This window comes from Raphanus sativus, chromosome 6 (assembly GCF_000801105.2).
Source record: "Raphanus sativus cultivar WK10039 chromosome 6, ASM80110v3, whole genome shotgun sequence".
NCBI classification, from domain to species: Eukaryota; Viridiplantae; Streptophyta; class Magnoliopsida; order Brassicales; family Brassicaceae; genus Raphanus; species Raphanus sativus.
This window is the reverse complement of record NC_079516.1, coordinates 48326005-48350087: the sequence shown is the minus strand read 5'-3', so window position 1 is coordinate 48350087 and position 24083 is coordinate 48326005. Positions and strand designations below refer to the sequence as shown.

The 24083-nt window shown below is 34.9% G+C and overlaps 5 protein-coding genes across 11 annotated transcripts; 4 read left to right on the top strand and 1 right to left on the bottom strand.

Annotated features, from left to right (window-relative positions):
• The first annotated feature begins 747 nt into the window (after window positions 1-747).
• Window positions 748-4917, top strand: LOC108806645 (protein SCAR1). Of its 2 annotated transcripts, none has more exons than XM_018578811.2 (9): window positions 748-1096; window positions 1275-1438; window positions 1897-2020; window positions 2114-2210; window positions 2303-2370; window positions 2460-4248; window positions 4338-4424; window positions 4508-4612; window positions 4707-4917. In XM_018578811.2, exons 1-9 carry the CDS (start codon window positions 942-944, stop codon window positions 4764-4766), a joined length of 2649 nt encoding a protein of 882 aa, XP_018434313.2. In that variant the 5' UTR covers window positions 748-941; the 3' UTR covers window positions 4767-4917. The 2 variants fall into 2 exon arrangements, with proteins under 2 accessions (XP_018434313.2, XP_018434312.2); XM_018578810.2 differs by having other exon boundaries at window positions 4329-4424.
• Window positions 4899-6199, bottom strand: LOC108806646 (uncharacterized). 2 transcript variants are annotated; one of them, XM_018578812.2, is made up of 5 exons: window positions 6039-6199; window positions 5728-5949; window positions 5525-5634; window positions 5265-5339; window positions 4899-5145 (listed from the first exon to the last, which is right to left on the bottom strand). In XM_018578812.2, exons 1-5 carry the CDS (start codon window positions 6106-6108, stop codon window positions 5095-5097), a joined length of 528 nt encoding a protein of 175 aa, XP_018434314.1. In that variant the 5' UTR covers window positions 6109-6199; the 3' UTR covers window positions 4899-5094. The 2 variants fall into 2 exon arrangements, with proteins under 2 accessions (XP_018434314.1, XP_018434315.1); XM_018578813.2 differs by having other exon boundaries at window positions 5265-5308.
• Window positions 6200-6407: 208 nt separating this feature from the next.
• Window positions 6408-9847, top strand: LOC108808734 (transcription elongation factor SPT6). Of its 3 annotated transcripts, none has more exons than XM_056987884.1 (7): window positions 6408-6426; window positions 7674-7771; window positions 8197-8383; window positions 8512-8702; window positions 8797-8961; window positions 9113-9280; window positions 9435-9847. In XM_056987884.1, exons 2-7 carry the CDS (start codon window positions 7682-7684, stop codon window positions 9789-9791), a joined length of 1158 nt encoding a protein of 385 aa, XP_056843864.1. In that variant the 5' UTR covers window positions 6408-6426; window positions 7674-7681; the 3' UTR covers window positions 9792-9847. The 3 variants fall into 3 exon arrangements, with proteins under 3 accessions (XP_056843864.1, XP_056843862.1, XP_056843863.1); XM_056987882.1 differs by lacking the exon at window positions 6408-6426 and adding an exon at window positions 7274-7445; XM_056987883.1 differs by lacking the exon at window positions 6408-6426 and adding an exon at window positions 7531-7585.
• Window positions 9848-12753: 2906 nt separating this feature from the next.
• On the top strand, window positions 12754-15565 carry LOC108806487 (uncharacterized protein YNL011C). Of its 3 annotated transcripts, XM_018578628.2 has the most exons (12): window positions 12757-13028; window positions 13177-13293; window positions 13391-13523; window positions 13743-13839; window positions 13946-13989; window positions 14074-14230; window positions 14336-14407; window positions 14500-14577; window positions 14669-14770; window positions 14866-15039; window positions 15124-15216; window positions 15313-15565. In XM_018578628.2, the coding sequence occupies exons 1-12, from the start codon at window positions 12842-12844 to the stop codon at window positions 15400-15402; spliced, it is 1344 nt and encodes a 447-aa protein (XP_018434130.1). In that variant the 5' UTR covers window positions 12757-12841; the 3' UTR covers window positions 15403-15565. The 3 variants fall into 3 exon arrangements, with proteins under 3 accessions (XP_018434127.1, XP_018434128.1, XP_018434130.1); XM_018578625.2 differs by having other exon boundaries at window positions 12754-13028; window positions 15124-15565; XM_018578626.2 differs by having other exon boundaries at window positions 12754-13028; window positions 14866-15216.
• Window positions 15566-17351: 1786 nt separating this feature from the next.
• LOC108810253 (ervatamin-B) lies at window positions 17352-18972 on the top strand. Its single transcript, XM_018582377.2, has 2 exons — window positions 17352-17995; window positions 18188-18972. The coding sequence occupies exons 1-2, from the start codon at window positions 17542-17544 to the stop codon at window positions 18769-18771; spliced, it is 1038 nt and encodes a 345-aa protein (XP_018437879.1). The 5' UTR covers window positions 17352-17541; the 3' UTR covers window positions 18772-18972.
• Window positions 18973-24083: the final 5111 nt, after the last annotated feature.

The following is a 24083-nucleotide window of genomic DNA, read 5'->3' as shown; positions in this document are numbered from 1 at the left end:
TGTACACATAAATATTGGATGTATATGTATATAGGTACTCCATTTATGGATGTTTTGTTCTTCATTAAATATGTAGCCAACTCAATAAGTCAATTACTTTACAAACGACCAAAGTGTCATTTAATGATCCAAACTATTAACGTTACCCAAGCTTTAAGTTTAACTCAGTAGAATCCAAGCTTCTCTCAGTTCCCCCTCTTTTCTGTAATTAGCCAGGTTAAAATTTAAAGCTAAAATATTTTCCGAAACCACACAAGCGTGTTATAACGGATTCGAAAAATGTTAAACATCTCGGATTTGAAATCTACTGTCTCAAATATACCGTTTGTATAGCCAAACGACATGAATCTCTAATTCTCATTGTAAATTGGTACAAATAGATATGTTTCAGGAAATTAGTTAGTTGAATTTTGATCCGCATAATATCAACAAATTAATTATCAAAAGAAAAAAAATATTTTTTGAATTATCCAAATTTTTAGCAGATGTTATATAGTAAATTTTTAGAATGTAATATTTGTAGTTAATTTTTAGCAGCCTTTTTTAAGGATTTGGAAATTTATATGATATGAGTAATTTGGATTGTTATCCCTAATAAATAATAAATTCCACAAGTTTAGTTGAACCAAGTCTCTTTTGGGTAATACTGTACAATCAGAAGGGTGGTATTGTCTTTTCACATGGAATGTGTAATGAAATTGAAAGAAGGAATGGCTTGCAGTGTTGGCAATGTCTTTGTCTCTCTCTCATTCACTCTCTTTCTCTTCACACCAAAGAACTGTTTTGTAACCTCCAAAACTTTCCCTCTCTATTTTCGGCGGTTAAGCTGCCTCAATCTCACCTACCAGAAGAAGAAACCCAGAAACTAATCACAAAGTTTGAACCTTTACCTCTTCTCCTCCATACCCATTTGATCACAAACAGTTTGTGGAACAGAGCAAATGCCGCTTGTCAGGGTCGAAGTGAGGAACGTCTACGGTTTAGGCAAAACAGAGCTTCACAGAGACGTCGACCGTGAAGACCCAAAAGCTATTCTCGACGGCGTCGCCGTTTCTGGACTCGTTGGAATCTTGCGTCAACTCGGTGATCTCACCGAGTAAGTGTCTTCAAGTCAACCCCAAACTCTCTGTTTCCTCTTATTTTAGTTTTTTTTTAATAATTGAGTTTATTACTTCATAAAATGTATTGTCTTTTTTTTTTTTACTTAGTGATTTGAGTTAAGTGAACATATCTTTACTTATGCTGTGTTTGGTCTTCTCTTCAAACGTTTTCAGGTTTGCAACAGAGATCTTCCATGGGATACAAGAAGAAGTTATACTTACAGCTTCAAGAAGCAATAAACTAAAGATGAGACTGAAGCAGATAGAAGCTACTGTTCCTTCCATCCAGAAGGCAGTGCTTGCACAAACAAACCACATACAATTTGCTTACACTGGAGGTATGTTATGTTTTTTTCTTCCCGTCTTGTTTCTCTTGTCATTCTTCTTTATTGTCTGATTCTTATTTAGGCTTCTTCACATGAGTTTTTATTTTTTCTTTTTAAAGTATATCCTCTGAGTTCAATGTAGGCCCAGCTCACATGCCTTTTCACTGACTGCTTACTTAAAATACTCTTTTGAGTTTAGAGTCTGGTAATTATGACAGTATTCTTAGACAAATCACATGGTGAAAGCTACTAACTCTCTTCTTCCTTTTAGATCTATATTATTATTATCTTAGTGAAAGTTGGATACTATTGAAGCACTAGTGTTTGACATCAGAATGGTATTATCTATAGAGTCTTATAATTTATTAGCTATAATGAATCAGTTGAATTTATTTGGTGTGGTAATGATATGATGAAGATCACTACTATTAAAGTATAGTGAAAGAACTGAGTATCAAATGCTGTTTCAGGTCTTGAGTGGCATCCTCGTATACCAAATGTGCAAGATTACTTTGTTTGCGACGACTTGCCACAGTTTATCATGGCTCCATATGATGATTGCCGTGACCCTCCACGGTTGCACTTGCTAGACAAGTATATACACACACCTTACTCATTTTGTGTTTTGTGTTTTTTTTTTGTATCATTTCAGTTTCTGTTATGCTGATTCTTTGCGGTTCCTTTCAGATTTGATATAAATGGTCCAGGGTCTTGTCTCAAACGATACACTGATCCTACTCATTTCAAAAGATCGTCAAGAGCTTCTAAACTTCCAGAGATTAAGGTTTGTTTTTTTTCTGACGATGTAAACTATATTTTGGTAGAGTGTTTCTTCTTCTTAACGGTTTTATTCTGCTTTGTATATGCACAAAGCAGAAGAAGAAATCTCTGCCTAGGAGCCGAGATATATCTCGTGTTGTCTCAATGGCTAACCAGAGTGACAGGTAAAGAAGATAACATTGTGGTTTTGACTTTGTTGAGATTTGTGTTTGTGTATGACTCATAACCTGAAATGTAATATATGGTTTTCCAGGAAGACTTTGACTTCTTTAAGCTTCGGTGGACGAACCTCTTCCTCTAGAACTGCATCTACTATGGAAACTGAGTCCAAATCTGACTTGCAAGACCAACATTCTTTCTCTTTTGATTCAAGAAGTGGTGGAGAGAAACTGAAGGGGGTGTTTACTGCTTCAAGGTTCACACCAGGTCCCCGGACCATTGCTTCAGTTCTGTCTGAAAGTGAAAGCGAAGATGAAAATGATGATAGTCCTTCTCAAGAGCTAACAACTCGTGGCTCTTCCTGCGTTAGTTGGCACGAGAAAGCTGAGATAGTGGAAGCTGATGCCCTGAAACGTGCAGCAGATGAAGCTCATGAAGTAATGGAGACAAATGCTGAACCGGACTCAGGACTGAAAGAACGTAGAGAGGTTGAAACTGTCCAAGATATCAAACCGAGGGAAGTGGAAATGGACAGTGAAGATGAAACTGAAAGCGAAGAGGACGATTTTGTTGATGCGCTTTACACCATTGATTCAGAATCTGACAATGACCAAGAGGTTCAGAAGCAATTCTCCAATGAGATTACAGAAGAAGAGTTTGATAACTATGTGTGTGAGCAAGAAACAGATAATATTTCTAACAACTCTGGTCTAGACGATGAGGCAATGTGTGCTGCAGCATCGGATCTACATTTATCATCACCGGTGAGTAAACCTGATGAGATGATTCTTCAAGATCCATGGGAGGCTTTAGATATAAGCAATGGTACTACTCGTAGCTATTCCAATGGCTTCTCAAATCCATTGTATGATACTAATGGTGTTCAAGAAAATCAAGAATCAGAAGATGAGAGTTCTTGTGACAACGGAGAAGAAGAGACTAAGTTATGGACTAATGGAAATCTTTTGGGACTGAAGCCATCGAAGCCGGAGATTGTAGAGGAAACTATCAGAGAGACTGATGCTGAAACCTTGCAAGAGCCCTTGAGAGAAGCTAACAAGGCTGCTTTTGACTGGTTTACTTCATCTCCTCAACTTGATCACATGAAAGTATCTTTCACTCCCTCAGAAACCTTGCCGAGTTCCGTACTGAAGCTGAAACTCCCAGATGAATATACGTTTTCGTCCTTTCAGTTGGTGCCAGAGACTACTGCTGATGCTGCTTCACTTCCTGATTCTGATTCAGACAAGGATACTTTCTGTAGAACCTCTTCTTACGTTTCAGAAAACAGTGATAACCACTCTGTGTCAATCTCTGAGCAGCAGTCAGAAGATGAAAGAAAAAGCCAACAAGAGCTTTATGATGATTCTTTCCAAAGAATCAATGCTGAAGCTTCTGCTCTCTCAGCTCCATCTTCAGAGTTTGAAACATCAGATGGTTACTTAGCTGGAAAGATCTCTTACCTCCAGAATCCAGCTGAGCCTTTACCCCCACCTCTCCCTCCGTTACAGTGGATGGTTTCTAAGATACCATCAGGGAGATTCGAGGATAACAACAAGCAGTCTTTTAAGGACACTCTCACACGCGCATTGGAACAGGGAAGTTCTTTATCTACAGCCAAGAAAGAAGAATCAAACAATGTGGTTGCTTATGATCCTAAACCAGATAACAATAAACAGTCTTTTAAGGACACTCTCACACGCGCACTGGAGCAGAGAGATTCTTTATCTACGGCCAAGAAAGAAGAATCAAACAGAGTCATTGCTTATGATCCTAAACCAGATAACAACAAGCAGTCTTTTAAGGATGCTCTCACACGTGCATTGGAGCAGAGAGGTTCTTTATCTACAGTCAAGAAAGATGCTCCTAAACCATATAACAACGTATGGAGACTCAAGTTCTGTACTCTCTTTTCTTCAGTCTTTTCTCCATGTAAGGAGTTTATTCACTTGATGATTGATAGGTACAACAGAAGAACAATGTGAGGGACTGTAAGCAAGGTAATGGTAACGCAAAAGAGACAGAAGCTGAAGACTTCTTACATCAAATCCGAACAAAAGTGAGTCTTGTTCACCACATTAGTCATTTCATATATCATTGTACTCTCGTATCCAACAAAATCCATTTGAATCATCATTACAGCAATTTACCTTGAGACGTGTGGTCACAGCAAAGGCATCATCATCTGTAGCTACGATGAACACCAACTTCAGCACGATTTTAGAGAAGGCAAACTCCATCAGACAGGTTTCAGCATTTAACATTTGATCTCTCTTTCAATTCTATAAGTGCCACTTCTGTCCTTATATAAATCACTAACACTTGGTACTTGTGGTCTCAGGCTGTTGCAAGCGACGATGGAGATGGCGAAAGCGATACATGGAGCGATAGCGACACATGACAACCGAGTGCAGTTCACTAATAGAACACCACACTGATTCCGTTTCTTGTGTGTTTTATTTCTTAGTAGATAGCTGATTTTGTCCTAAAAGCTTATATTTCTGAATAATAATAATAATAACTATAGAAACTATAGTACGAATAAAACTTTTATCTTTATTTTCAATACCATTAACAAGTGTGCTTATAGTAGAACAGTTTGAATCTAAATCAATTGAAAACAATGCTTAAGAGGAAGAGGAAATGTAATCTAATCATACATATTGTTGAAATCTGCGATGGTGAGATGTTGAGTTCGGAGTTTGATCATATATGATGTCATAGACCACCTAATCCACAGGAATTTCAACGTCCATCTCCGGTTTACAACATCCAAAGACCTGTGAGATTCGAGATGCATGAAAGAAGATGTTACAATCAGAATCCTATACTACAAATAGGTCTAGGAAAAGACTGCATGCAAGCTGCTGTAATTCTGATGCTACAATCATATATGTACCTTAATGAAATCCTCCAGTGTTAAGAAAGAGTCATTGGTGTAGCCTGCTTCGTTCAAAACCTGGCTCAGTACTTGCTAACACCACAAAAAGCAAAACACAAGACACATAGTGGTAAAAACACTTGTTTGCTGTGCTCCATTATCCTAACCATACTTATATAGTCTAGTCACTATTCAAATCGTGAACCTATGGTATACCATTTATTACCAGCCTTACAGGTGGAAGCCTAAAAAATTGGTAGTTAACTTTCTATACATACCTCTCTTTGCTCATCAGACATGAATGACCCCGACAAGTCGCGCAACACTTCCATGATATCTCTAAAGGAGACCTTCCCGTTGCAGTCAGAATCATAGACTTGAAAGATCACTGAAACAAAGCAAGTCTGATGATTTTTCAGATATACAACAAAACAGTGAAGATGTGTTGGAAATAAGGAAACAACTATCATCACTTACGTACGTTTAACCTTTTGTCGAAGACTAGCCTTGGCACTGAAAGCAGACAAGAAGGCGACAAAATCCTTAAAGTTCAAACCATCAACCATCTTAAGCAGCCTGAGAGAGAGTGGGTTCATGGCGAACTCAGGGACAGAGAGAAACTCATCAGAAGATATAAATCCCTTTGAGTTACGATCTAACTGGCAAAACCTCTGATACAGAGAGAGTATCTCCTGCTGCTCAACTGAACAAAGGAACAACGAATATCATTGAATCAAAAAATTTCAGATTACATAGCAGAAGAAAGAATGTGTGTGGGGGGAAAAATCTCACATAGATCGTGACAATGGCTCTGGACTTCTTCAATGTCGTATTGAGTCAGCATGGAGGATGTGTTCCCCATTTTTATCGACTATTAGAGAGAGAGAGAGAGAGAAACGCACGAGCTGGAGAGATAGACTGAAGCTGAGATTCGAGGACGAGATTGAAAATCTAACCGACGTCGTTTCACTGTAAAAACAAATAAGCCATGCCCATATCTAACTGACGTCGTATTAGAAAAGAAGAAAAGAGGCCAAAGGTCCAAATAGTTTAAGACCCATTAATGTATAATATTTAGATAAGTAATACCATTTTGCATTATGCGTAAGCAGCCGGATCATGCTCTTCTCGGAGAGGAGGCTTTAGACCCGAGGAGAAGATGCACACACATCAAGCCTACGTAAGTAATACAGCATATATTTTGTTTCAGATGCCGACAAAAGAATAGTTGATTCAGGGTGTGTTACTACTATATGGCGGTATAAAGCATCGGTGTCTGAAAGCGTTATTAACTATCGAAGTTCACGCATATGGAAAGAGAGAGTGCCATTGTTTTTTTTTTTGTAAACTAAGAGAGTGCCATTGTTCAAATGCTTTTACACTTCCGTGCCTACTAGTGCATGAATCAGCCCACAACATTTTCTGCAACATATTTTATATTTTTTTTTCCAAAAAAAAACATGTATTTTATATTTGGTTTTTATTTCATTTTGCTAAAATTATACTTAATTATATGTTGATCGAAAAATGTAGGATACTCCCTCTGTTTTTTAAAGATAGATATTTTAGAAAAATAAATTGTTTCACAAAGATGTATTTTTTATGTTTCCTATACAAAAATTGCAAATTTCAATAAAATTGATTGAATTTATTGAAAGACTATTGGTTAAAATGCATTGGAATTTGATAATTTCTAAAAATGATGTATAGTTAATGTGTTTTCTTAATATGTGTGAAAACACCAAAACATACATCTTAAAAAAACAGAGGGAGTACTATATACTGTATATGCTAGTGATAATGTATTTTGGTGTCAAACAAAATAAGTATACAAAAAACTATGAATTAAAAAAAAAAAAAAATATATATATATAGATATCTGGCTTTAGATAAGTATGAGAACCAGTTAATTCGCTTTATTTTTAAAAAACGCTTGATTTATTTATTACTTTGTATATAGCTTTTAATTTTTTTAAAATAAAAAGTACTGTTATTTTTATATTTAAACAGAATGATAAATGTAGGTAGTTATAGATATCATTCGGAATCTCAATGTGTATAGGATACGAAAATAAAATATAAACCTCGTTAAACCTTTCTTTACGTGGATAAATAGCTTTCGTCTTCTATATCTCTTCAAATCCTCCAAAGCAACGCTTCGTTGAACTTCCTCGATCACCTTGTTTCGTTTTTTCAATAGTAAGTTTTGTTTTAGCGACTGCACAATATTTTAGATATCCATCGCTCTAGTTCTACTTAGGGTTTAGATCTCTCCTTTGGCCGCTTAGAAGATAGAGAAAACCTTTTTGTTGTGGGGATTAGCTCATGAATATAGCTACGTACGTTGCAAACTAAAATTTAAAAACTAAAGAACTGATCAGTTTCTGTTTTGGAACCCTAAGTCTTGTTTCATACGGTACTGACCAGGTTCAACCATGGGAGCCATAGAAGATAACCGCTGGGTTGATATGATGATAGACAAAATCGGATTTGCATTAACCAAGGTTGACGAATCGATTCAAAAGGTAAGTCTCTTCTTCTTCTACTTGATCTTCTTTTTTCGTTAGTCTCTTCTGCTTTGATATTTTTATGATGTTTTATGCCCTAAATTTTACAAGAGTATAGATTAGTAAATAAGCTAAGATTATCTTCTTTTCATCGTCATCAACGCAAGAAAATTGATGCAGCTTATGTAGTAGATTATGTATCTTTTGTTATATATGCATAGGATCACTCATTACATCATTTTTTAAAAAAGAAACTTTATATCCAGCTTCAATTCCATGAGACATTTTATATGATTCATGAACCCTAATGACGGTCTAAACACATTAGAAGACTAGAACTTCTCATGACTAGTATTAGAAATTTGACGCATCTAGTATACTGAGACCTAATACCTTTTACTCCGATTTGTTTTTTTTTGTTTTTTTTGCTTTTATTTTAACAGAGTATTGAACTCTGGAAAGAGTTAACCAAAGACATATATGACGAGCAGCCAAACAATGGTAAACCCGGTGAAGAAGATTCCTCTCGAGATAAATCTGTCACTGTGGTCAAAGAAAGACCGATTCAACACTGGGGTATGCGCCTTGGTGAGGCGAAAGAATCAACGAGCCAACACTGGTCCATATGTGGTATGTGCTCTGTATCATAGTCTTATTTAAAATTCCAGCTGAAGTAGCTAGCTACAACGTCCTTTTGGTTTCCATGATATCCCACTCGTTTTCTTGACGGACAAGTATGAACTTAATTTATGTGACAGATTCAAAATTTCCAGAGAGTTTGATTCAAGAACTAGAGGATGATGAAGTTGAGGAAAAAGAAAAGGAAGATGACGAGGGTACAGTTTCGGAATCTAGTGGTGAAGAAGACATATGTGAGCTTACTTTGGGAAACTCAGGGACGAGATATCGCCTTAATCGTCACCATCTTCATAATGAAGAAGCTAGTACTGTAAGTTTGAAGCAGTTCTTGCACAACTTTATATCCAATTCAGGAATTTTTGCTAGTTTGGTTATTGTCTTTTGACTTAATCTTTGGTGGTCAGGGTTTGAGTTTGAAGTGGAAAGATGGTTATGAGCAATTAAAGGATGATGATAAATCATGGGGTGATGATTATGATGACTGTGAAAACTTGTGGAAGTCTTACCCTAGGGTCCCTCTGGGGTCGTGCTACTTACCTCCTGTGCACCCTCTCCATAAAGAAAATAATGTAAGTTTGAAGCAGTTTTATTTCGCATCTTTATACCATCAACAAAAAACTAGAATAATATATTACCGTAACGTAATCGTATTAATGAATCTAGTAGTTTTCATCAGTTGTTAATTATTATTATTTTCTCTGACTGAATCTTTATGATTAGGCTGTGTATTTTAGGAGGAGGAATCCTTATCATATGTCAACAAATGATGATACCTCTTCCAAACAAGAGGAAGAGGAAGATGAAGATGAAGAAGAAGAGACTAAACTGGAGACCTCCGGGACGAGCTATAGCCCTAGTGGCTACCATCATCGTAATAAAGAAGACACCGTAAGTTTTTGAATCAGTTCTTCACATCTCTTTATATCTATGCTTACAAGAACTAGGGAATTCATTAATTTTAATAACTTGCTAGTTTGGTTTTTCTTAATCATTTTATATAGTTTGTTTATTGTCTTTGATTGAATCTTTATGGTTTTATTAGGAGGATTTGAGAGATCGTTATGAGCAGTTAAAAATGGCGAGTTCGAGGGCGAGAGATGGTTATGAGCTGTTAAAGAATGATGACACGTCTTCCGAAGATGAGGATTCATGGAATGAAGAAGAAGACGTGGCGGAATATTGGAGTCGGAAGTATAGAGTCATGAGCGATGCAACTAACATATCATCGGTGGATGATGATGATGACGATGACGATTATGATATTGATGATGATGACTTGTCGGACAAGTTACAAGGATTTGTTGATGTGAAGGAAGAGGAGACTGAGAATAAAACGGAAAGTGGCGAGGTCGAGACCATTTCCCCAGAAGGTGGTTGGGTTTATGTGACAAGGGAATAGGTCTTTTGATTTTTTGGCATATTTTGTGTCATCTGAATTCGAGTGTTTATACTTTATATCGGCTTTATGGGGTTTTTTTTTCTTCTTGTGGTACGAGTTAAGATTGTGTTAGTTTTTGGAATGTTTCATTTACAAATCCTGAGCATGCGCAACGGTGAGACTCGTTAGAATCCTTAGGATTAATCCTGGATCTTTTGGATAATTTTTTTTAAAAAAAGATGACCATTCATAGGCCACCACGTGGTCAATGGACCCGTGAACAGTGTAAGGATCAATCCTTACCAAAGGATTTGAATGATTCTTTTTGACACAAACTCTAAGAAAGTGAGCTTCATACTCCCTAAGGACTCTCTCAAGAGCTCCCATTGTGGATGCCCTAATTTATTCTTACCAAATTGTGTGTTTATAAACATCATTACTTTTTTCTTTGCTGAACTGGTTTTTTCATGAAACCAGACAAAACAATTTTTGATGCATTATATTATAAAGATAAACAAAATTTTAAACTGTTAAACAAAAAATCTGATAACATATGAGAAGATAATAAAAGTTTCACCTTATATTTTAATCGGCTTGTAATCGCAAAAAAAAAAAAAAAAAAAGAGAAAGATTAAGATATTTCTTTAGGAGTAGGGCTGAAGGAGTATTATTATTGGATGCAATGAAGGCTAGAAGTAGGTACGATAACAGAACAACTCCAGTGATTGTTTCAGCCACGACAAGTGAACAACTTGGTTTTATTTTACATAATTAGGCTGGTGATTAAGAAGTAGGCATCTCGATTCTATATGGAAGCTTTGGCCAGAGCTTTAGCGAACTAATCCTTCTCTAGAATCTTTTTTTTTTTTACTTTATCCCTCCCACTCTCTAAAACTTGTTTTTGTTTTTGTCAAATGTGTAATACTAATTTACAAACTCCTGTAAGTGTATGACCTCACAAAAGTCATATAAGCCTTGTTACCCTTAATATTAGTATCTTTTAAACCAAATAACAAAAACAAATTGGCATTACTGATACTAATTCACAATAGAAAAAATTACATGGTAAGACACTTTATCACTTTCATATTACTTCTAAAGACACAATACGCTTGCAACACATTTTTTCTGAGGTGAAAGACTTTCATACCCCTTCTTAACTAAAGGGAACAAAAAATCTCAGCAAAGGAAATCAAACGTGTTCCAACTCATCTTTTGATTTTACCAAATCTCAAAATCTTATCTCTTTAGAGATTGAAGATTAAGAACCCTAGTTTTCAAGTAATCTCCAATTGGATCCGATCTTTCACTTTTTTTTCCTCCATAAATGTTCTGGGTTTTGTATCTCTGCAACAAAGCCGATGTCTTTATTCCTTGTGATCGCCATTGACGAGCTCTGTTGGTCAAAGCTTTTCATCTAAACATATAACTAAAGAGACACCTTCTGATTATGGACCTCGTGCAAATCTTCTCAATGGATTCCAGGAAATCATCAATTGACAGAACCCATCATCAAAACGATTCTATGGCCGCCGTTATGATCCTTGTCATCGTCTCACCAGTTAGTCAATTTTATCCCAAACCCCCAAGATTCAATTTTTCACTTTCTTCCTTTGTTGGATTGATTTGATTTTAGTCATATGTCTTTAGCATTCTAGAGTTTGATAGAATTGGGGAATCATGTTTATGTTTTCTCTACAAATCGATCCTTTTGTTTGGTGACTTGGGTTTGGCTCTCTTGCTTGACAATTTGATCCATAACTATGGTTGCTTCGCTTGTTGTTAGTAAAAACTATTTTCTTCCTCCCAAAGTTGATAACTTTAATATCTGTATTTTCTTTAATGTTGCTTTGTTTGTCTTCTTCAGTAACAAGGATGAGGTTCTGAATCCAAATTAGGACCTCACTGAAATTTCCAGAAAAGTGTAAGCTTAGCAAAATTAATTTGCCAAATTTTCTTTTATGTTTCCTTGTGATATTAAATTGTTTTGTTTTGGATCAGTTTTACTCTCACAACGCTAATATGATTCCTCCTTAATTACCGAGTTTTGTGGACACTAACTTCATCACCTTCTCAAGTCAGAATAAGGTATATGTCACATTACTTCTCTCTACTGATTGTCTTTGTGGACATGATTCTAATTAATATCCCTTTGTTGTGTCTACAAGACTTTGTCCACAAGACCTCGTCCACATTATGCTGAAAGTTCTTCATCCACAAAAACCTTGTACATGAAACCTCTTGTAGAATTAAAAACATTGTTTATACTTCTTGTAAGAGTTTGTTTTTGTTCTAGCTTTGAAGGATTTGGTGGCTAATCATGTTTCTCTGTTAGGTTCACTCACACATGAGCTCAAAGAAGTTTGGTTTATGGCTAGGAAGTAACTCAGTTTTCTGGTGCTATTTTCTTTTTTCTTCTTCCTTCATTGGTTGGTTCTCTATCCATACCATATATGTCCACATTTTACTTGTCCACATGTTATGTTCATATTTTTCTATATCCATGTTTTAGTTGTCCACAAATACATAATTTACAAGGTTGTTTTCTATGTGTGGATATGTTTTTAATATTCAAATTGGTAAAATACACGTAAATGGATGTTAAAATGTAGAAGATAAAAAACTACAATTCATTACATCAAATTTATTTATTTATATATTTTCATATTTAGAATATAATCAAATAAATAAATAGAGGGTAAATTGATAATAACAATAATAAGAATCCTCATCAAGGTCAGAAGTGTCAAAACAACTACTAGAAAACAAGACAAAGTGTCTACCAAGCAGAATGTGCTCTTTTGTGTAAGCCAAAGACACAATGTGTCTTATACGGTAATCAACTCTTCACAATATATCCTTATTTAACACTTCAATTTAATTTGATTAAAAACAAATGAGTATAATTTTTCTGTTTTATTTATTATGTTGGTATATTAATATTATGGCACTTACTGCCAATTGTGAGAGAAGAAAATATCTGACGCTATTGAAAAAAAAACGACAAAAGAAGGAAAAAGGGTAAAAGAGAGAGAGAGAGAGATGTTTCCAATCAGTTACAGAGTTCGGTAATGGCGGAGATATGCTTTTTTGGAGGACTGGTCCATTATAAGGCTCCATCTCCTTCCTCCTCTCTTCATTATTCTCTCTTCCGCTCCAAATCCCATCACTATTCTCTCATGTCCGCCTCCGTATCAGTCGAATGCCACTCCTCCTCCACCTCCACCGTTGAGCCACCTTCCCTCCTCGTCTTCTCAGGTCATCCCGCCACTTTCTTCTCTCTAAAGTTTCGATTTTTATTAGTCTCCTTACTGTGAAAGATCGTCACTTTGTTGATCTTGACCAATCAACGAGAATTTAAAACAGAACAGATTAAAAAAAACCTTTACCTTTGTTTGTGATGAAGGGGGCACTGGATTTAACGGTGTGGTGGAAGAGCTGAAGAAGTTAACAACCAGAGTCGCTCATGTTCTTCCTGTCTCTGATGATGGAGGGAGTACTGCTGAGATTGTTCGTGTTCTCGGTTAGTTCTGGGCTAACAATGGTTATATGTTTGGGTTTTAGCAATCTATACTTATTGTTGTTTAAAGGAAGCTCTGTTTTATGTGTATCTACTACAGGTGGACCAGCGGTTGGTGACATACGTTCAAGATGTTTAAGGCTGTCTGATGAAAGTACTTCAGAGGCACTTGCTGTTAGGAGGTTGCTTGGACATCGTTTACCTATTGATCCACATAAGGCCAAGAAAGATTGGTACTTTTTATCCAAAATGACTCTCTTTCTCTTAGGCTCTCGTGTTACTTCTCGAGCATCTCTTCCAAATCCAATTACAGTCAGTACACAATAGAGTTAGTTAGTAAAGATGTAGAAACTGATTAGTTGGTATAGACAATAAAGTCCTGTGAACTTCCTCATTTTATTTGCTAAGTGAAAGGGTATTATTATTGTTGTTCTGAGTTGGAACTTTGACAGGTACGATATCGTGGAAGGCAATCATTCTCTGTGGGATGGTGTATCAAGACCTTACAGAGAAACAATCCGCGCTTTCTTAATTTACTTTCAGAATGAGGTTTATTATAGTTTTTAACTGATACAGAGATAACAACAATGTTGTTGTTTTGTTCCATCTTCCTGATTCTCTACAATTACTTGACATGTGTTCTTACACGACACAGATCCTTAGACGACCTAATGATTCATTTTGCTTCGCTAATGGAAGGTATTGAACATCTTATTCTCAGACTTGAGTATTGTTTTGTTCGACTGTTAGTTAAGTAACTATTTGTATTCTTTGTTGTTGTAGCATTGGGAACTTCTTCTTTGCAGGAGCGAGGATCTTTTTCCAGTCTTTAGACGCTGCCATCTTTCTCTTTTCCCGTGTCTCAGAGATTCCTTGCGACAGTTTGGTCCTCCCTGTGATATCAACCAACGATAGGCTCACACTAGGATGTGAGTTACAGGTAATCAAAGCTTTGCTTCATCTCTATATTTCAGTTCCAGCAGCTAGTTTATGAGATCACATTGTCCACAAAAAAGTTGCGTTTGTGTCATTCATTGATTTGTAGGATGGGACTATAATACGCGGACAGAACGAGATCTCTCACCCGACCAATGGGACTATGCAGACCGTTGACAAGGTGTTTTTTATCTTACTATTTACTTGTGTTGGTAAACCATGTAGAATTCATTTGCTTACCATAGGATAGGACTCTTTCTATGTTTCTAGTAGAGACATTCTTCGACTCTTCCATCAAAGATGAAGAGAGTGTTTTACATGTCAAGCGAGGGCAATAATCTGCTTCATGAGGTTAACCCCACACTCTTTATAGAAGTTTTGTTCTGCTTTGTTCTCCCCTGGATATTTTTGACAATTACAAATGTTATGTCCATTAAAATAGGTCTTCCCACCAGTTAACCCAACTGTCTTGGACCAGTTGAGAAGCGTGGACTGTATCGTTTACGCTATGGGATCCCTATTCACTTCCATTTGCCCATCACTGGTAAATAACCTGCAGTGAACTTTGTGCAGTCAAAAGGCAGAGTTATTAAAAATTGACACGAGTCTTCTTCTTCTTCTTCTTCTGTTTTCCTTCAGGTTCTGCTTGGTGTTGGGGAGATTATCTCTTCCAGGTCATGTCGTAAGGTGCTTCTTCTGAACGGTACACAAGACCGAGAAACCAGCGGCTTCACTGCTTCTTGCTTTGTGACTGCTATTGCTGACGCTCTCAACAGAACTCATGGAGATCCTAATATCCGTCTAAACAATCCAGTGAGTGGTTCTTGCTACTATATCCACACTTTCTTGTTTATCTTCTTTGTCAGATGTATATCATTTTTTTTGTTTTGTGTGCAGCCTGGATACTACATCAACACTCTGTTGGTACCAAAAGATGGAGAAATAGCTGTAGATCTCAAACAATTGTCTGAACAAGGAATCGATGATGTTGTTAGTATCTCTCTATCTCTCCTTCTTTCACTTTGTTTCCAAGTTTATGTGGGCAACAACAAACACTTATTTGTGCTCTCACTCTGTTTGTTGCAGAGAGTTGTGGAGACTGTTCGTGACCCAAAGCACGGCGTCTTGTTCAACCCGAGCTCACTGATTAACACATTAGCCAGTTTGGTGGAGTAAATAGTAATATTCTTTAGGCCACAGCTGGTTTCTTCTTTTGCCTTCCGAGATGATTGAATATTCATAAACGGAACAGTTTTTTTTTTTTTTTTTGTGTTTCTGTTTTTACTTGATTCTTTGTGGATTGATATATAAGTAAAGGAAAGTCGCTCTTTCTCAAAAATGGGATCATCTGTTGTTTTGTTATGACAAATATGGAACACAGAGTGGACCATACAATCCATGGCTAATGATAGTGGTTAGAAATGTATGATTTGATTTTGAAAATGTCACATTAGTGCTAAAAGGCTACTCTACTTCACTTGTTTCAAAATATATGTGCACAACAAACAGTCACTTGTCTTCACTCTGTTTCACTCTTTGGTGGATTGATATAAGAGGTTATTAATGATTAACTTATATAAAAGGTTATGGATGGTATAGACTTTCTATCAGATTTTGTACCACATTTATGTGGTATAATTATGGAACAGTACCAAAATTAGAATGCTTGTAAAACAGAGCATGGTGATATGATTATTCCAAGCCTTTTTGGTCTTCATGTTGTATGATTATTCATTGGTTTTCTAAGAATTTCAAAGACAAATTTCGTTTTCTGGTCATGGATGATCTAAAACCAAAAACATAATGTCTAAATAAAACAAAATCCAAATAAGACCATAACCAAACTTTTTTTTTTTTTTGGCATCACCAAATATGTTATCTGAAGGGTCCAAAATTTAAAAAATGACATTTTGGTGAAAAGATAAAATATTGTAATTTAATCGAAAATGTAATCTCGTAAATTTAATTAGAAAACATAGTTTTGTTTGGAGAAAACCATGATTCTAATAGATTTTATGATTTCGACAGAAAACATAATTTTATGATTTAATAGGAAGAAAATATGATTTTATGGTGTACAGCTCATGCCCATGGACAGCGCTCATGAGGCCTCTAAAATGTTTGAACACTTCGATCATTGTGTATCATCCAAGATTTGTTTTAGCATATGCTAAATTACTCATCGCTTGATGATTTTTCTAATCGTGGTAAATTACTTAATTGAAACACTTTGATTAGTAGATATTACATTGATAAATTTACAACATATGAGGGACAAAAGTGACACTTGAAAGGAGAAACCAATCTCTTGTTTTATATTGGTAGTGGCCAAATAAAAACTTATTCAATTATTTATTGTTAGTTAGTTTTTATGCAATACTTGTTGCCGTTTCAATACGTGACTCTTATATAAGCCAAGTTGAGAGACGCAACTATATAACAGAGATATAGTTAACCTGCAGGGCGAATATGACGTATCCATTGGAACCCATGCTCCGCTGTTCCTCCATTCAGTGAAAGCACATGTAATATTGTCTATGACAACTTGTTTTGGTTGCGGATATGACAAACAAATCAGTTTTCTAACAGAATTTATAACAAAAATATGTAAAGTACACGCCATAATAAAAAATAGGATATATATTGTACTTTCTTCTTTTCAACATAAACTATTCTATTTTTGACCAAAAACATATAACTCTAATATATTCTAGAGGATCCTAACAAAAAAAACATTTTGCTTGGTCGTGAAGTACAATTGGACCCAGGCCAAGAATTGTGTTCTGATAGTAAAAAGGAAACTGTTATTAATTTTTTTAGCTGCATTGGTTTCGTTCAAAGAGATTATATAATTTATATTATAGAATTATGTTTAGAATTTTGGATTGAAACATAAATACGATTATGGACAGTCTCTTATCATTTTGTACATATTTGCATGCCATTCATTAGTCCAAGTTTTTTTTTTTCATTAGTCCAAGTTATATAACAATATAATTGATATAGTTTTTTCAAAACATAATCCATAATTTTGGGGAATTTGCTCCAAGTAAAAGCGTCGACTCCAAGTGGGAAAGAGGATTCCCCTAAAGTATTACTCACGGCGCAAGTATTGCAAAGTATTAGCATCATCCTCAAATGGGTTCAAGCCAACTTGCATTCACATATAACTGAATCTCATTGTGTAATCCTAAATCTATAAATACTCTTCCTTCTATCCTCACTTCTTCACCACACTACAACACCGATAATCATAAGCAACAACAAAAAAAAGTATAACTCTTGCTTCTATTTTCTCTATACGCAGAAAGCAAAATGAAATCTATCATGGTCTTGGGCACGATTTTGACCATTCTTTTCACGAGTTTCAGAATTTCTCAAGCTACGTCTCGTACCATAACCTTCCACAAGCCGTCGATGGTTGATAAACATGGGCAATGGATGGCTAGATTCTCTCGCGTTTACCGTGACGAGCTCGAGAAACAGATGCGACACGATTTGTTCAAAAAGAACTTGAAGTTTATTGAAGACTTCAACAAAAAAGAGAACAAAGGCTACAAGCTTGGTCTCAATGAATTCGCAGACTGGACCAACGAGGAGTTCCTAGCAACGCACACCGGGCTAAAGAATATAACTCGAACTTCCCCATCCATGGTGGAAGAAAAAACGATGTCGTCTATGTCTTGGAACGTCAGTGACGTGGTGGGCGAGAGCAAAGACTGGAGAAGTGAAGGAGCTGTCACTCCTGTCAAGTACCAAGGCCAATGCGGTAATGCATCTTTTTATACATATAATTAAAACATGGTTTAGAAAATATATAAAATATATTATAAATAAAACAGTGCAAGATATTACCCCCAATGTATTATAACTTGAGTTTCAAGTTAAGTTATGGCGTAAGTAAATAGGGTTGTTCCTTCTATGAGATCATCCATTTAATCAAAAATCTATGTATCTGCAGGATGTTGCTGGGCGTTTTCTGCTGTAGCAGCAGTGGAAGGTGTGACTAAGATCGCCAGCGGGAAACTCGTATCTTTGTCCGAACAACAGCTTCTAGACTGCGACAGAGAGTACGACAAAGGCTGCAACGGTGGTGTAATGTCGGATGCTTTCAACTATATAATCCAAAACCAAGGCATCGCTTCGGAGGAGTCCTACTCTTACCAAGGATCAGATGGGAGTTGCCGGTCCAATGCAAGACCCGCTGCACGGATCAGCGGTTTCCAATCAGTCCCCAGCAACAACGAGCGGGCCTTGCTCGAGGCCGTATCGAGGCAACCTGTCTCTATCTCGATGGATGCTAGTGGGGATGGGTTCATGCATTACTCAGGGGGAGTATACGACGGGCCTTGTGGAACAAGCGCGAATCATGCGGTTACGTTTGTTGGGTATGGGACGACCCAGGACGGGACGAAATATTGGCTGGCTAAGAACTCTTGGGGTGAAACTTGGGGAGAAAATGGTTACATTAGGATACGTAGAGACGTGGCTTGGCCTCAGGGCATGTGTGGTGTAGCCCAGTATGCTTTTTATCCGGTTGCGTAAGCGTCTTTCGTTATACAGTTTATACATAGCCTACAATTCAAATGGAAAGTACGTATATCAAAGTGATATACTAAAATAGTGTCTTGTTATTACTTGATTAAATATTGTTGAGATGTGGTTTACATTCACATCGCATATTTTGAGCCATATATTTGTAATGTATTCTGTATCGTTCTGTACGTCTTGCATGGCGTTGATGTAACTTGTAAGACATGTGTTTTTATTATATATATATATATATATATATCTAAAATGGTTGTTTAATCGTTTATATCATGCATGGATGGGAATGTTAGAAATAAAATCTAAAATAAGATAATCTGATTAGTACGTTTATGTGTCTGACAACAGCAATGTTCATTGGTTGAAGATATCATTCTGCATATAACACAACTATGTTGCAATAAATAATCATGTATATTATATATAATGACAGTGAATATATAGCTAAAAATTAATATGTCTTTAATATTTTTATACGTGCATATATATATATATATATATGCACGTATAAAAATATTAAAGACATATTATTTCTCCAACATCGATCACTTCTTGGATTCTTTTTCATATTAATTTCCATTATTTCATTTCTCACAAAACTTAAGTTATATATATTTCTCCAACATCGATCACTTCTTGGATTCTTTTTCATATTAATTTCCATTATTTCATTTCTCACAAAACTTAAGTTATATATCTTGTGATATTTTCATATTTCATATATGTAAATAAATTGCTCGCAATACATATCGTTTTCATGGATTCTTCCTAAAAGAATGTTGAGCATGCATGTTACTTAGAAATGAGTTTTTTTGAATCGACTCAAACTTTGGAAGTCACTTCTAAATTATATATTATTGAAGATATCATACATGATATAAAAATTCAAACCACTTGGATAATATTTGTTTTGCTTCCTTTTTCTGATAAAGGGGTTACCACTTATATGATTTATTTGATCATACAGTGATTAACAAAAGTTTAGGTGATTACAAAAGCTCTAAGCATACATTTAGAACAGGTACACGTTTGATCATGATGAATTTAAAACCAAATGTAAAGTCTATCGATCTTCTCATTATGCAATAATCGACACATCATTGTCCATTTTACTTTTCAAGGGTTTGTTAACCTTGCACACAGCCTTGTTTGCTCCTGCCAGTCCATTCACTGAGAAGATTTGAGCTAGAAGATGACAGAAAATATGTATAAACAATAAGCCCTTACAATTTTTTCATCATATTAATTGTTTTACAACGAAAAGGATTTAATTTTTCCACTTTCTGAGCTGATAAATATATTCGATTATCCTGTCTTTTACAAGCAGGATAGTTACAGAAACACAACCAACCATACTTTTTTTCTTAAAAGAAATCCGCCAAAATAGTGATTTTTTTTTTGGTAAAATGTTAAATTTATACCATTTTCAAAATACTGATTTTTCTCTAAGTAATATGCATATATTCACACCATCACCATCATACTTTTATTTTCGATCAAGACAATTTTCACTATTAATCAAATTTAACTTAATTTTAGTCTTTTTTGTTTTCTTGCTTCTAGTCGTCTTGTTTCACACTCGAATCATCTATACTGTGACTAATGTCATAACTAAAAGAAACGTGACATAATTTTATTTCCTTTACATCCATGTGAGTACTCCTGTGAAACTTAGGTCACTCGCTATTTTAGAAACACGAATCAATAAGACAGAATCAACTAGAAAAAAAAGTAGCCAAGACTTGTCTATATCTAGTTCTGTCCATGTCTTTTCTAAATTTTTTTTTATCATAATGATACAACTTGGCGATAGGAATAATGAACAAATGGCGTAAAATCATGAAAGAATTGATGGAAAATGATTTAAGATGTCCCCCAAGCTAAGCAATAGAATGTCCCACTAATACCTTTGATTCATACACGGGAGCCCCACGAGAAAACACCAAAAATGATAATGCGGATTGTGGATGGCTTCAGCAAAACTCTTTTGCTTTTGATGGTTTTACGTACCAGAATTAATTTGAATTCAACGGTGTGGCAGTGATCATTGGTAGGCGACGTAGACGTTAGAGGTCACATAAGCTGCATATTCCCAAGAAGGTAATATAACTTTCTGCATCGTTTATTTTAACTCTTGTGAAAACATTCTATTAAAAAACATAGATTGCAAGAGCACCTTTAACGCAGTTTCGAAAGTGGGTTTCTGCAGAAAAAAGTCGAGTGTAAGCTCCGCCACTATGTCAAAATCGGTGAGAGAAGGTGCCAATAAAGAAACGCATTTGGTCTGTTTCTTACACTATTTTACGGGCTCCACGACACGTGGCGGCCCGCCATTGCTTATATTTTTCTTATTATCAGATAAAACGAAAAAAAAAATCAGAAACTCTTTTTGGGTTTCTGGGGTTACGGATGCTCTAAGACACTTTAACTCGGAAGTTTTCCTATTTTGAGTCAATAATTTTACGTTGACATATAATGAATTATATGCATTTTATAGGTATTTCTAGATTTTGGAGATTCATTTAGCGACATAGCACCTCCAACATGGAAATGCAGAATAGTTCTTAGAAATTAAAATAAATGAAAACTAGAAAAATTATGAGAGAGAAACCATTGTTGAAAAATCATCCGCTCTAGTTATTTGTGGAATTAATGGAAATATCCTGTCACTGAATTATGTTACTGTGCTGTATCTTTTTGTAGCGTTCCGACCAAAGTATACTAGTGAAAACATTTCTGAACTTTTGTCAAAAGATTACACTTAGGTACATTTTCAAGAAGATTAAAGACCTTCAATGTCGAAACAAACCTACAACAGTTAACACAAATAATATCGTCTTGCCATTTTGAACGCATAAAAAGCCTTACTTTTTTTTTTTTAATTAGTATTGGTATAGTATAGTATAATCAAAACCCAGACAACCGAGTATGAACGTCCAACCAACGACTACACAAGGAATTAATGAATGATTCATAACGAACCAACGACTACACAAGGAATTAATGAATGATTCATAACGAAGAATCAGAAAAACAGAGAGAACTGGGAAACATTTCTGCAAATTTCACCATAAAGAGAATATATAACTTTATAATACAAAAAGATTTCTGAAGACCGCTATAGGCTAATAGTTGAGATAAAGAAGATATTCCCAACACATATGTAATGACTAAATTAAGGGAAATTTTTGATTGACGGCTACAGAAACATACATACTTGTTGAGAAATTTGATAGGCACAGTTGAACCAGTTCTAACGACCGCAATCGGCTAATAGTTGAATCCAAGATTAGCGCGGGGTTACTCGTACAATTTATTGTTATTGGCTTACATTTTTTATTCAATATTTTAGATATCACTGATCGGGGATGACAAATAAATCGAATCAGAAAAATCTGAACCAAGCTTGGTCCGATAAAAATGAATCTGAATCAAACTGAATCCAATATAAATACCAAATGTGACTTGTTTTATGATATTTCGTGTTATAGATTTATCTGAACCAAATTCAAATCTCAATAGATATCTAAAGAAACAAAAATTCAAATTTTTAGAAAAATACACATACCAAACTAAAACTCAGTTTCAAATAAGTATCCAAAGCATTCTAAAATCTCATTTAGTGCCGAAAACAAAAGTCTATTATATGAATAGTTAACACAAATACTTAAATTAATATATTTTGATATTTAGTGCTCCCTTCTTCTATATAGTCAAGTTTATCGGTTTCAATGTGTTTTCGTTTTGAATTTATCAGATATGATGTATTTGCACAAACTTTTTTAGGTTTACCCTCTATTTCATTGTACTTATATATTCTCTAATTTCACTTGTAGAAAATTACACTAAAACCAAAAAGAATCGTGACAAGAACATTTCTCATTTAAACTAAAAGTCAGATTAAAATCCGAAACTTGAAATTATATTGGGTTCGACCGGCTTTTAGAAGCGTTATTTAACCCAAACCGAACTCAACTAAACTCTAACCAAGTTTGAACTAAACATTTATAGTATCCGAATGAGTTAACATTCATAAACCCAAAACCCGACTGATCTTTTGAATGCAGTCCTATCAGTAATAAAATTAGGGAAAATTATATTTTTTTTGTTTCCTCATAGAACTGTTTCCTTATACTATAAAAATCTTTTAACTTATATATCAAATCATCATAAGAAAAATATCCTCCTTATAAACAAACATATCTTACAATTCAGACAACATTTGACAAGAATAGAGAGAAATATACATGTACTATTATCTTATAACTAAATAAATAAAAGAAGGAAAGTAAAAACAAATCAATTACAGTCAGTGATAATCCATACACTACAAGAAAAACTGCATATATCCACAAATCGGCAACAAAAATTTTGTGGCTAAAATTTTTCAGTCACAAATAACCACAAAATAGCAACAAACAAAATTTTGTGTCTATCACGTAGATATTTGTAGCTAAATAGTTACAAATTATGTTTCGTAGCTATTTGAAGAAAGTTAGCCACAAATAATCACAATTTATTTTGTGGAAATTAATATCTACTAATAGCTACGGTAGAAATTGTGGAATTAAGTAGACACAATATAATTTATAGATATTCACAGAAAACTGAAACCCTAAATATTTCCTAAACTCTAAAATTTTATATTTTTAAAGAATTAAAAAAGAATATTTATTTGAAAAAATCCAACACTAAAATAAAATTCACAATTTGTAGATACAATAAAAATTATCACAAAAATTTCAAATATAACTAGTTTTCCAAACTCTAAACCTTAAATAGAAATATAAGTAACATATATATTCTCTATCATGAAATTGAAATCTATTAACTTAAAATAAAACCCCTGTTATGACTCTTAACCACATTCTAGGCCATGACCTATCTCACGTTTCATATATACTCACGTTTCAAACTCTATCTCGTTCTTTAAGCCAAACCCCAAAATCTATCATCACATACATACTCTATGAATACCCTAAACCTCTAAACATCAAAGACAATTCTTAATTTTTTTTTATCATTTATCATAAACTCTAGAGAATTGTTAAAGTTTTACCATTATGTAAATCAAATGTCATCAAATAATTTTATAAACAGTGTTGAATATAAAAAAGTTGTTTATCATAATCTACAACACAAATCTTAATTAAATGAAAAGAATACAAATATAGCTACTATTAAATACACGCCAATTCATGGTAATCTGAAAATCTATAAGTTTGACCACCAAATATGTTTCCCGGGCAAATTATAAATCAGGGGGTAAATGAAAATTTGGGGGAAAATAATTGACTAAATAAAACTCT

Coding starts and splice junctions, on each gene's coding strand:
- LOC108806645 (XM_018578810.2), top strand. CDS start 942: ATGCCGCTTGTCAGGGTCGAAGTGAGGAACGTCTACGGTTTAGGCAAA. Junction 2,371..2,459: donor ATGGCTAACCAGAGTGACAG/GTAAAGAAGATA, acceptor ATGGTTTTCCAG/GAAGACTTTGACTTCTTTAA. Junction 4,425..4,507: donor TACATCAAATCCGAACAAAA/GTGAGTCTTGTT, acceptor TCATCATTACAG/CAATTTACCTTGAGACGTGT.
- LOC108806646 (XM_018578812.2), bottom strand. CDS start 6,108: ATGGGGAACACATCCTCCATGCTGACTCAATACGACATTGAAGAAGTC. Junction 5,635..5,727: donor TCTTCGACAAAAGGTTAAAC/GTACGTAAGTGA, acceptor GCTTTGTTTCAG/TGATCTTTCAAGTCTATGAT. Junction 5,146..5,264: donor CACTGGAGGATTTCATTAAG/GTACATATATGA, acceptor CGAATCTCACAG/GTCTTTGGATGTTGTAAACC.
- LOC108808734 (XM_056987884.1), top strand. CDS start 7,682: ATGGGAGCCATAGAAGATAACCGCTGGGTTGATATGATGATAGACAAA. Junction 8,384..8,511: donor CCAACACTGGTCCATATGTG/GTATGTGCTCTG, acceptor TTTATGTGACAG/ATTCAAAATTTCCAGAGAGT. Junction 9,281..9,434: donor ATCGTAATAAAGAAGACACC/GTAAGTTTTTGA, acceptor TGGTTTTATTAG/GAGGATTTGAGAGATCGTTA.
- LOC108806487 (XM_018578625.2), top strand. CDS start 12,842: ATGGCGGAGATATGCTTTTTTGGAGGACTGGTCCATTATAAGGCTCCA. Junction 13,990..14,073: donor TTTTGCTTCGCTAATGGAAG/GTATTGAACATC, acceptor TTGTTGTTGTAG/CATTGGGAACTTCTTCTTTG. Junction 14,231..14,335: donor CACTAGGATGTGAGTTACAG/GTAATCAAAGCT, acceptor ATTGATTTGTAG/GATGGGACTATAATACGCGG.
- LOC108810253 (XM_018582377.2), top strand. CDS start 17,542: ATGAAATCTATCATGGTCTTGGGCACGATTTTGACCATTCTTTTCACG. Junction 17,996..18,187: donor CAAGTACCAAGGCCAATGCG/GTAATGCATCTT, acceptor ATGTATCTGCAG/GATGTTGCTGGGCGTTTTCT.